This window comes from Acanthopagrus latus, chromosome 4 (genome assembly GCF_904848185.1).
Source record: "Acanthopagrus latus isolate v.2019 chromosome 4, fAcaLat1.1, whole genome shotgun sequence".
Classification (NCBI taxonomy): domain Eukaryota; kingdom Metazoa; phylum Chordata; class Actinopteri; order Spariformes; family Sparidae; genus Acanthopagrus; species Acanthopagrus latus.
Genome location: NC_051042.1, coordinates 7,098,744 through 7,111,066, shown reverse-complemented (window position 1 = coordinate 7,111,066; position 12,323 = coordinate 7,098,744). Strand labels below are relative to the sequence as shown.

The 12,323-nt window shown below is 40.2% G+C and overlaps 1 protein-coding gene and 1 long non-coding RNA gene across 2 annotated transcripts in view; both read right to left on the bottom strand.

Moving 5' to 3' along the window:
- Positions 1-1,133: 1,133 nt before the first annotated feature.
- The window catches only part of LOC119017786 (CD151 antigen-like), a 48,109-nt gene continuing 36,919 nt past the window's right edge, over positions 1,134-12,323 (bottom strand). Inside the window, exons 4-9 of the mRNA XM_037094822.1 lie at positions 12,248-12,322; positions 5,843-5,947; positions 2,846-3,004; positions 2,534-2,620; positions 2,330-2,425; positions 1,134-2,007 (exon numbers count right to left, since the gene is read on the bottom strand). Of these exons, the coding sequence (XP_036950717.1) occupies positions 2,366-2,425; positions 2,534-2,620; positions 2,846-3,004; positions 5,843-5,947; positions 12,248-12,322 (486 nt within the window). The 3' untranslated portion in view covers positions 1,134-2,007; positions 2,330-2,365. The remainder of the gene's footprint in view (positions 2,008-2,329; positions 2,426-2,533; positions 2,621-2,845; positions 3,005-5,842; positions 5,948-12,247; position 12,323) is intronic.
- Positions 8,912-12,196, bottom strand: LOC119017788. The gene is made up of 3 exons (XR_005074556.1): positions 11,302-12,196; positions 9,853-10,005; positions 8,912-9,696 (listed from the first exon to the last, which is right to left on the bottom strand). It is a non-coding gene; the product is annotated as an uncharacterized LOC119017788 (long non-coding RNA).

The following is a 12,323-nucleotide window of genomic DNA, read 5'->3' as shown; positions in this document are numbered from 1 at the left end:
ACTAATGATTCTGATGCACAGTCACTCTCAATGATACAACAGGTCAGATGAGCTGGCCACCCTCTGAACAGCCAAGTAACTCCCATTACAAGCCATATAGCTGTCATTGTATAGGTAATATACTCCTGCAGCAGCTGTCTGGAGTGTGGCTCACGTCCCGAATCTACATCACCACACTACAGTAACATTAGGGAATTGACTCTGGGTTAATACCCTAATGCACCTGTAAGCTGGTGCCGATTGTGTAAGGGCCACTGGTTTCAGGCACGTGGTTTTGTCTTTATACAAGAATGGCTTTTGGCAGTTTTAGGGATGACATGACCTGATAACTGGGAGGTGAAGGATGCTGCTCTCTCCTTTCTGTTGTCTCTCTGCCAGCATCGTTATCTGCTTTCTCTCCAGCTCAGGTTATTATAAAATCTTCCAAATAGAACACAATTCACATTTAGGATTTCTTCATGCGCAATTCCAGATGTATCAGTGAAGGCGTAAAACAGTTTTGGCTTTAAAGAATATAAACAAGCAGAAAACGATGCTTGGGGTGATTTATAATTATTACATTTCCAATAAGTCTACCATTTGAGTTCACGTGTCCTTTCAGTTCACAGATTTTTGCTTAGCACATTTACGGGTTCATTGCAAAAATGTGTGTATATCGGCTGATATATCCATATTAAAATGTTGTACTCCCCAATATCATCAGCCCCAAAAAATGGCATATTGGTCAGGTTATATTCATGCCGCATATGTGGGAAACTTGCTCATAATTATGTAGCCCATCAAAACCAACGTAATCCAGACATCATCACAACTAGCAGGTGCACTTGCAAGTTTTTGCAATGGCATAAGTAGGCCTAGCATCAGTAGGAGAGGTGGCAATATGTAATATAATATGTGAAAGTAATAACAGAGAGCATGTCTATCTCTGCAGCTTATGTGTGATTGACAGGAGACGAGAATGGAAGAGTGAAGGCAGACTGACCACTAGTTAATCGATGTTCTCTAGAATGAATAACATAATATATAGCATACAATCATAAAAATGGGTTGCCAAATATACCAAGTAAACTATATATGTGGGAAACACTGCACCTTCAATTTTCTCTGAGAAATCAAAACCAGCAGAAGCAAGGTGCCATGTGTTGATCATTGTTTATTAGAACTAAAATTACTGGTGGATTATTGCTAAAACTGAAATACAGCAGATTAATTCAGTGTCTTCTCTGAGGCACACAGGGAAAAGTTCAGTGTTAACAGAGTGGATATCATTTTCTAACGTGTCTGTTAAATACAATAATATATAGAAAAGTAAAAAAGAAAATCTTTTCTGAAAACAATCTGAAAAGAGCAACATCAGTAGATAAGTGAATATGGCTGGAGGAGATACAGTAGGTCCTTACACAAAGTTATGCTGGACAACTTTGGCATCAGTGGATAAATCCCTTGTATAAAAAAGAAAACATGAGGCACTCTCTTCAAAGCAAAATAAGTGGCACTGCTTGGAACCCAATCACTTCATTATCATCAGCCTTTAGACCTCAGAGGAGTCACAAAGGGTTAAAATGGCATTGCCTGGTCAAATGGCACCAAGTATCGCTGCTGCCTCTCAGCATGTGTTTCAAGAGGCAGAGTTGATTTTAAACATGGTTTATACACTGTCATGTCACCATGAAGACACTTTAGGCACACACAGCTCAGAAGAAAGCCCCTCTAATGATACAGAAAATAACCATTTACAAAATATTAACCTAAGAGTTCACAAGTCCAAAAAGGCCACTATGGAACAAATATTTAAAATGCATTACTGGCTAGTTAGTGTCGAAACAAAATGCTGCAGCAGTGGAAGGGCCCCAGAGGAAGGCTTGTAAACCAAGCTGCTGGGGCAGAGGCAGCTGCTGCAACCAGGATTAACATTTGCTGCAAAGTGCCAGTTTTACTCCACTGATCTTTACACTGCTTTCAAGAGCAGCACCTGGTCCACGAACATAAACGTACATCGAGGGAATCCTGGTGGAAGAAAACGACAATGTTTTAGTCCCGAGGAGGCCGTCCCACATTACTTTACACAATCGGTGTTAAAATTCCAATCAGTTTCTCTCCGAGGTTTTTTCTCTCACAGCGCTGTGATGTTGTAGATGGAGCTGACACTGCAATTTGCCTGCCTAATTACTTTGAGAGACTTTGTACTGTTTTCTTGCCTTTTGTTTACCAAAATGGGATTCTCAGATGTGTGTGTTGATCCCTTGCCAAAGTTTCCTTCCCCTCTGGCACAGAGGCACAGAAAAGAAGCTATGGGCTGTTTGAGTATGGCGTGTGCTGATGAAGTTACCTGCTCCACCCACAAACATTTCTTCCTCTGCTTCTCTTAGTAAGGCTCTGCCTTTAGACTTCGATATAGGCAGCATGTAAACACCATCCCTATGATCTGGGGATCGGAGGGACGAGAAGGAAAACATGATTTAGCAAAAGTGCAATCTCCACGGATAGGTGCTTATTTAATCTGTGTTTGAAATTGTTTAAACAGCTTGCTCACCTGCACACAAGCAATCCCAACACCCACCGCTCCAATGATCTTCAGATGGTCCAGGATGAATTTCTCTAGTTTAGTGATGCAGCCACCCTAAATGAAAAACAAAGCATGTCCTTATGTTGCATTTGTATATGTAGGAGTGTTGCTGGAGTCTCACTGCACACAAAGGTTATGTATACCGTTCAGATATGATGGCTCTTCTCTCTCTGCTACACAATCTAACCATGCTGACATACATGACAGAAATACTGATGCAGCCACACGCACTAAGAAATCAACCCCGCAGACGCCCCCCAGCACCCTTCATCGTCTCACCTCCACCTTATAGATGTTGGATGGGTGGTCCCTACGGCCACAGAGCTCAGTGGGAGTCTTACAGCAGCTGTCAGGCACCATTCTGCCGTTTGCGTCTCTGGAGCGAATCCAGACGCTTTCAGCCCAGTCGGATGAACTGTTGCTGCCACAGCACTTAAACTGACAGGAGACAGAGGAAGAGACATCTTAAGAGAGGAAGTGTGATGCTAGCAAAGAAGTATAGAATGATAAAATTTAACATAAATCATATGTATCAGAGATATTCCGTTATAAGTTTTTCCTCCAGATATCAATCTCTGTATCATAACGTTGCATATTAGCTGATACAAGTACTGATGTGTGTTAGTGATACAGTATTATTGTTATTTTAACAGATGTATACTACTAACCCTGTATGGATGCTAATTTCTGGATGTGGTTTAAGTTGTTGCTATAAAATAAAGTTGCATACAGATGCTCAGGATGCTGCTGGGATGTAGCAGGGTCCTGCTTCTTAATACACAAATCAAGTTGTGATGGAAATTTTGTACTTAAAACAGGGATGTGAACTGAAGTCTTACACAGGAATGTTCAATGTAGCTGTTTAACATGACCTGTAACTTGTGACCTTGTTTTAGGCCGTTTTATTACCCATGTCTGGTATTGAGTGACCACTGGAGCTTATCACTTCCTTCTCTGTGAAGTATTCCTTTTAAGTGCAGGTCATAAATTAGGAACTATTGTAGTGAAAAACACACCCACAGAGAAGGATAAATACCATGCTTTTCTCTTCACATGTGGAGTCTTCACTTTGTAATAGACCTGCGTGTTTCTCTGTGAATGCTCCTCTTGTACAAGATTAAAACCTTGTTTGAACTCTGAGCTGACTCCGATCTCCTTCCTCCAGTTCTTAACTATTTTAACACAAGTGGTATCTGATCAGTGACTTGTGTACTTGCCAATATTCAATTTGGCATTTAAGACAGTATTAGATGCATTTCCAATATTGATATTGTTGGGACCCATGGATGAAGTAGTTCATTGTGGATTTCAAAATGGAACTCAGTTTCCCAGAATTCTCACGTCTTCACATCTAGGTGCAAATTCAGCTTTGAGCCACTGTTGGTCAGAATGACAGCCTCAGGTCAGGTTATTGGTAGTTTGCTTTCCTAGACGGCTAATTTGACATTAGTTGAATGATGCATGCACTCGCGAATGCACACACGCAGGCACGCAGGCACGCACGCAGGCACGCACGCGCACACACACACACACACACACACACACACACACACACCTTTATATAGTACATATCAGTTAGATTGTGTGTTTTCATCTTCGTGTTGAATTAAGACTGTTGAACCTTCATGCTGTCCATTATAGCGGTCATTTTGGTTGTAGTTATTAAATTAATTATTAATTAGAGTCACAAACAGTTTAGTACCTTTTATGAGACTGATTTGTTGAATTGGCTCTTTTCCCTTCTTCAGTGTGGTGCCCCGGGGTGATGTAATGTAAATTGGATCTCATCATTTATCATAACTAATTATCCCTGATAATCATTGATTATTATTGAAAGTCAAGTTTAACCCAACTCCCCATTAATGTTGCATGAGCACAACATAATGATGCCTCATGAGCTGTGCTGTACTACAGTATCATAACAGCCTTAATTTATGTGAAACAGAAGTTCTTCTGAACTAGCAGTTGAAAATTCCTCAGGCTGCAAAACAGAGGATTCTACCGTTGTGTAACCACAACAGGAAGAGGCATTGTTTTCCCTGGGTGCTATCCCTAGCTAATGGTGGAACAACTGTGTAAACACTACACACTACACTGTAAAAGATAAAGAACCTTACTGATAAAGGAAGCAAAGACATGGATGAGAGTAATAGAAATCCAGGTAAAACAAGAGCGAACAGATGGGCATTCGCTCAATGGTAAGAGCCACAATACATAATCTGTTCCCCCGTTCATTTGTATTTCCCCTCACCACTGGGACATGTGACAGACAAAATCAATTTTTCTTTTCCAGAACAGCAAGTAACAAATCCTGCCTACTTATTTATACAACCAAGTGTTTGACTCTCCTTTTTTTTCTTTGCTTAAAGAATAGTTTGACATTTTGGGATAAAGGATTATTTCTTTTCTGACCAAGGTTGAGGTTGAGGTTGAGGTTGGGATAATAATCAGTATTCTAGCTCACACGATACGATGATGCAGTTTTATTTACAATTAACAAAATTTGCATTTTACATGTTGTTTTATCAGATTCGCTCTGTCTGTAGTGGCATAGTCAGCTTAGCCTAAAGTCTAGGAATGTGAGTAGTGCTAGCTTGTCTCAGTCCAACAGTAACAAAGAATTGGGCTTTCCTGCTGTTTCGGTTAGCTGCCTTGTAACCATTCCCAGCCCCGATTGTCAAACAGACAACCGCCTGTAAAAACACAATGCGCCTGAAATGTATCATGATAACTGTAGAGCTTTAAAAGTGTTGGTAGGCAGACTTTGTTACCTTTAGACAGAGTCAGGCTAGCTGCTACCTCTTATTTTCAGTCTTTATTATTCTAAGATAACCAGCTGCTGACTGTAGCTTCATGTTTAAAAGACAGATGTGAGTGTGGTACAAGTTCTGTCAACTAATTCTCAATATAAAGCCAAAATGTGACAATCCAGCAAGTCAAAACTAATTACTGGAAATGATACAAAACAAAAAGTTCAGAGGAAAGAACAAAGAATAAATGCTGACATCTGACAGCCCATGCCACTTGGGTATAAAAAATTAGCCTGAACTGAAGTCTCAACTGCAGCTCAGATTTACCCACTCCATTTGTTGTCAACTGGCATAAGCATGTTACCAAACACTGTCCAATCAACAGGCCACATGTGAGTCCATGTGACTTCTGCTTAGAAGCTCTGGTTCTCTCCACATAGCCAGTTTTTCAGTATATATACTGTTAAAAGTTAAGTTCAGGTCGTTGTATCCTTACATCTAGCCACCCTCTAATGTAGACACTTACCTCTTGCTGCAGCTTGTCTACAGCCCTAGTGATTTGCTCCTGGGTGTTCTGTTGATACTTCTGGGTCATGGTCTCCCGCAGGTTCTGCTTCAGCTCCTCATTCAACTGTTCAGACACACAGACATGCATATAAGCACTAGCAGGCCAACACAAAAATCTCAGGCTAGCACAGAGCATGACCGAGTGATAAATGAGTTACTGTAATTGTTGACTCTGTAACTGATGAGATTTACAGCACAGAGACTTTAAACGCTCTCCTGATGATACATGTCATGGACAGCAGCCCTAACAACAGAGGAGCAGATGAAACCGGGGCCAGGGACAGGAAGTCGCTGTTGTTTTTTTTTGTTCTCGAGACCAGTGACAGAAACACTCACTGGAGGAGCGCGAGGTCTGGGGGCTCAGTTTCTATGGCAACGAGCCAGCTGGGAAACCACCGTAAATCAAAGCGTGAAGGAGATATCAAAGGAATGAATGATGAAGAGAGGAAGAGAGGGAGGGAGGGCAGAGAGAGATCAGAGACAGGAGGTGAAGACAAAGAAGAGGAGGAGAGGTGGAAATATGTGGGATGTGAAGCGAGGATGGATCATTTTTTATTTTACCTGTTGACAGTTTGGGTAACACTGCGTCAGTGAGGTGAAAACAACAATTCAAGATTTAAAAGAAATGAGAAATAAGAGCAACCATTAATTCAAGCATCTGATTCACATGATGACTGCATGCTTCTATAGGACCTACATAAGCTTTCAAGACCATCAAGTAGAAGACTGGCTTTTTCTATATAGTTAGACAGCAGTCACACATGCGCTAAATCAACATTCAATCCAACTCTCTGAAAAACAAACAAACATTGGCATCCAGTTAGAAAGCAAATCCAAGTCTCGGCTTCATGTGGAGTTCAAGTTTGACTGGTGAAACTGCAACCAAACCAAAACTAACTGCAAAGACATGTGCGTGTTTCAAACCACACACTGAATTTCACTCACATCCTGCCCCGCCCACATTTAGCATCTGTCATGTATGTCTGACCGCAGCCTTGTTCTTAATGCTTGGCACTGGATCAGATTCCCTGTGATATTCACTTCATTACCAAAGGATGTTTATAACTTGAACTTTACCTACAAAATGTCTATTACCGTGCAGTATGTTAGCTGCAGTATTATATGTAACCCAGATGAATGTTTGCTTTGTTTCATCATCATCATTTTACAGTTATTCAATACATGGCTACAAATAGATTCATTACCTCATTGCCATGCACCCTACAAATAGCTATGCTTGAAAAGAGGTTTTAAAAATATGTTGCATTGTTCTGTCATTTGCTTACAAATCAAATCAAGATCTATATCTGGTGATCAGACCACTTTTGCCCACCAGCGTATCAAAAACTAAAAGTGCCCTATAGCAGGGCTCCAGAGTATTTCTCAATATCTTATTCTTGTTTGGAGATCATTCACGTTATATTAAAGTTATGGAGCCACAAAGGTCTCCTATGGCGTTAAAATTCGAGTGCACCTAAATTTTGTGCCAGTGCACCTAAAAAAAAAAGTTAGGCGCACCAGTGCAACCAATGCAAAAAGTTAGTCTGGAGCCCTGTATAGCTACTTTGTTACTGGTCTCAGGCCATTATACAATTTCAGAAAGGGGAATAGATTCTGTGAATTTGGTACTTAATGAATTCATTTATACATTATATCATCAAGTTATATACATTTTATAGCCACATGCTGAGTGTTTATCAACATCCACTGGAGACTACTGTGACTAAATTATGTTACAAATATTCAGATATACTTTATATTTGACCCGATGCATGGAACAAAAAACATCTCACTTATGATAAACAACCGCTACAAAATTGTTGATGCACTCGTTGCCTGGAGGTGGCGGGGAAAAGTGCAGTAGTAGTAAATCCTTTCTTTGCCTGAGGGAGGCAACACTGACGTGTTTCCATCTGCAGGTCCAACCTGTCGCTGCTCTGGATGGAGAGCAGCAAACTGGGTGGAGTCACTAAACAGCTGCTCCTCTTGCCAAAAGTGAATTAAATGTGTTTGTGAGTGAGCTACAAACAGGTTTCAAGAGGTGTAAATGCAGATCTTTGACAACTAATCACCTGCGAGAAAAATGAGGAGTAACAACAATTTGAGCAACTCATGCAACAATGTTTTGAAGCAAGTGAAGGAGACAGAGCCATGGAGCTCAGTGACTGCTCATGTTTGAGTTGTGTATTATGAATGAGGCAGTTATAATGATATCAGAGCACCTCGAGACTGAGAACAGTCCTGTGGCAGAGCTACAAGCCATCAGGCTTTAACACCAGTGGGGCTGGGACTGATGCTGGTGGACAGCCATATTAACATGGTCAGAGCAACTCTCCACTGTTGGAGCTGATGTGTGCTGAGGGAGGCTTTTCTGTTTTTTAACTAAAGTACATGAGATAAGAAAATAATTGCTTGCAAGCAGAACCGTGTTCATGTAGTACACATTTCACAGAGCTAAGCAGTGTTTTACCTCTCAGGGCATTAAGCATTTCTTTGTTTATTATTTTCAAGTGTATTCTAGTTTACAATCATAACTAAGGGTTCAGACACAGGGCTTTAGCCTTGTTGTTGCTGTGTACTACTAAAGGCATTTTTCATTCCATTTGGACTAAATGTACCACAAGTAATATGGCCACATATATGTATTTTTAATGGGCTGTGTTAGATTTCCTAACAACCAACTCATTTATCATTATGGTTTTGTCGTAGTTAGAATGGCAGTGCAGCACATGGACATGGAACATGTGCCAAGCATACTCGACTGATCTTTTTAGTAGAGTAGCTACATACAGGTTTTTATATCAGATGATGATTTCATGTATAGAGATGTAGACTGTCTACACAAGATAGCTTTCTTTTGACAATTTCCCAAAAATATGTAAACTCTAAGACAAAAAGAGGAACTGCACACAACACAATTTACGTAATTACTCAATCACAAATCCCAATTTGTGTAAAATTTAAAGATTATATATGTAAGAATTCTGCATTAAAATGTCTGAAAACAACTAGAGCGTGTACCTTTCGCTGTGATGGGAATCGTGTTTCCAACCATGTTCAAACCCAGAGAAATCCATCACTACCTCCACGAGAGAGACTAAACATGAATAAAACATTAGCGCATCTGTGAACATTTTAACAGTGGTGGTAGTTTAATGGTATATCAGTGTTTCCCACAGGATTTAATGAGACTATGGTGGGTGAATGTTGGACCCTCTAAGGGGGTCCGGGGGCATGCTCCCCCGGAAGATTTTTTTTTACCATTTTAAAGTTGAATGCATCAATCTGGTGCACTTTGAAAGCAAAATTAAGAGGCTAGATCTATGAGGAACTGTGTGCTCTTGTACACAATTTAATCACAAACACATTGGTTGTATAGATACTAATAGTGAAAACACAAAATCAAATATCGCATACATCTGAGCCATCAAAGAAATAAAGCAAAAGTGTTTACCTTTACCAGATAAAATAATAAATAATTAAACTGTAAGCTAAATTGTAATAAAAAATAAAATGGATTCGGAGGGTACATCAACATTTTGGCAGGCAAAAACATTTTGGCCTCTTTTGCTTCCATAACTTGTCTTCTTTCAGACTAGTTGAAAGAAAACATCCAAAATACACATTTATACAACACTCCTATTTGCAAACTTTGCACCCTGAATTTGGACATTGAATTTTCCTGGGTTTTGAAAAAAACACTTCTTATGCCCTTTGGTAATTAAATTTCTCTGGACACGGCCCATTGATGGAGACCCTCAGGCAGGCAGCCAGGTGCTCTCCTTGCAGCCTGTTGCAAAGCTCTGATTTGACCTGAAAATGAAGGTAACTACAATTAGCCAAATGAATGAAAATATTTTAAGGACACTGCTCTTTTAGTTAAAGCGTATGCAGTTTATCATGTAAGTGCAATGGGTTAAAAGTTTGACACACATCTCAGCAACATATTACCATGCCCTCTGTCCTTACCCTGTTCATGGTGGAGAAGTCTCTCTCACAGTTGACACTTGACACCGGAATGACAAGTGCAATTGCTGCCAATCGGCTGAGTAATGGGTATATCTGTCCCCATTCATCGCACTCACTGGCTAGCAGGGTCATTATTTCAGCCTGGTTCTTGTCCTAGAGGAATAATTTTAAAAAGATGTTAATTTATATCTAAATTGATAAAGGTGTGTCTGCAGGTTAAACTGAATAATTTTTAAGACTTGAAAGTCTTGGTGAGGTAACTTGCTCCTCAGATGCTGAAAATACGTTAGTTAGGCCTACATGGCTCGCAGGGCTCTCGTCCACAACGAAGCCTTAAGTAGACATTAGAACGGACAGAATTCCAACACTACTAGAACGGCCATAAGTGTTCATTTTGACTCCTAGATTTTAAACTCTGTAATCTCTCATGTAAATACCCAATTGAGTGATGAATGCATTCATTGTGTTTAAAAAACGAAATAACACCAAAACGTACATTTTAACACATTTGAGTATACATTTATCAATATTCATATCATCGTAATTATTGCATATATTTACATACGATTTTAATAGAGAAATCTCAGAACAAGACAATTAACAATTAAAAGTAACGTATTTGAAACAATTTATTTTAATACTTAATATATTATAAAAAATATATATATAATAATCGAAAAAAACTGGAAACGACCTGATCTAGTACAAGAAAAACAAAACAAAAAAAAAGCCGTTGTTATCACTGGTCACAGTCTCCGCAGATTATCTCCGCTCTCCTCGCAGTTACCACACGCGGGCTTGTGCCATTTCAAGTGTCTGACGTTTGGTTCTGTTTGCAGCTCCCCTCCATATATTCTGCCCTCTGCTCCTCTGCCAGCTGCTGCTCAAGTAACTCAAGTAAATTCGCAAAGAAGCACAGCTGGAGACCGTTAACAAAGTTAGAGACAAAAGAGACTGCGGTAAATGCGATGTGCGGTAAATAAGTCCACTTCTGGCCGGAATAAAACATATCACATTTTCATTGTCTTTTGTATAATTTATATAAAAACTAAAAATCAAGACACTTTTAGGAACAATTATGTACGGGCAGTATTGCGTTTTTTTTTTTTTCCTTCAACACAGTTATTGCACACATGAATATGAAAACGGTCGAAATAACCGTCTTGGCCATTCTAGTTTTGGTTGTCAGAGTCGCTGGTAATAACAACGATTCTCTATATACATTTATACTTTCTGAACCGTCTCTGGCAATAACATTAACGTTAACTAGTTCGATATAGGTTAGCGCTAAGTTACATACTTTTTCACGGAAAGCATCCGGATATATCAATCGACATAATCGAGACTGACAGCTTACATCGTAACGTTATCATTTTGCTGTAGTACACAGATCAGGATAACAATGTTTCTAAACTAGTGGATATTGTAAAGTTTGTTAAAGTTTCTTACCTCAAACGATGTGGTGTCCTAAAATGCCTTCTTCACGTCGTCTTCACTTCTGCTTCACAATGCCGTAAGGTAACGCGATGTATTCCAGTGCGTACGTGCCTGCGTGATGCGTGCGTGTGTAAGTGAGTGTGCGCGCACCATGTACAGCGGGGTGGGGGCAGAGCGAGGCAGAGCCGACAGACAGAGAGTGAGAGATCCTTTGCCAAAGCCGCAGCGCGAAACACATGTTACAGATCTTTTATGTTATTATGAGAAGTGTAAGATTTTTTTCTGTTCACTCTGAGACTGTGGCGGAATAAATTAGACCATGGCGGGCCGCCAGAGTCTAAGTAATTAATGGGAAACACTGGGTATATCCACCACAAGTGAAGCGATCATTTGTGTTGTGTATATGAGTAACTCACACAGTGATAATTCGGCCTAAACAGCCAGTTTACTTCACTGTATGTTAGCTGCCAGCGACAGCATGAACAGAGTCAGCACTCACCATGCACTCTGGTTCTCCCTCATCTTTTCCCCTTTTCTCTCAGTAGTATGACAGTCATAAGTTAAATTACATTTCCCCTCCAGCGCCAGTCAGCAGTCAACATTACAGAACATAAACACCTAACAATGCGGGTCACCTCTGCAGGTCGCTGTGGCAGTCAGGAGTGAGGATAAATCCACTTTTCAATACCTAAAGTTTAAAAGTAATCTCTGAGCTCTCCTCACATCGGAAACTGTCTCCAGATCAGAGCAGAATCCTAACTGACTTGAGTCACACAACATTTGGCAACTGTTTATGTCTTGATATAGGGCCCCCTCGCAGCAGAATTTACATGTTGTATCCTTCTATATCTGTCAGCTGCTCCAGTATCAATCCATGCACACAACCATAAAAAATCCCAGGGTGCATTGTAAAATATATATGAAAAATAATTTTATTGGCCCCAGCAGGGGGGATTACCTGCTGATAGTAGATATAAGCCAGGACACCAGCCAGGATCTCCAACAGGAAGATACACAGCAGCAGGACAAAGTAC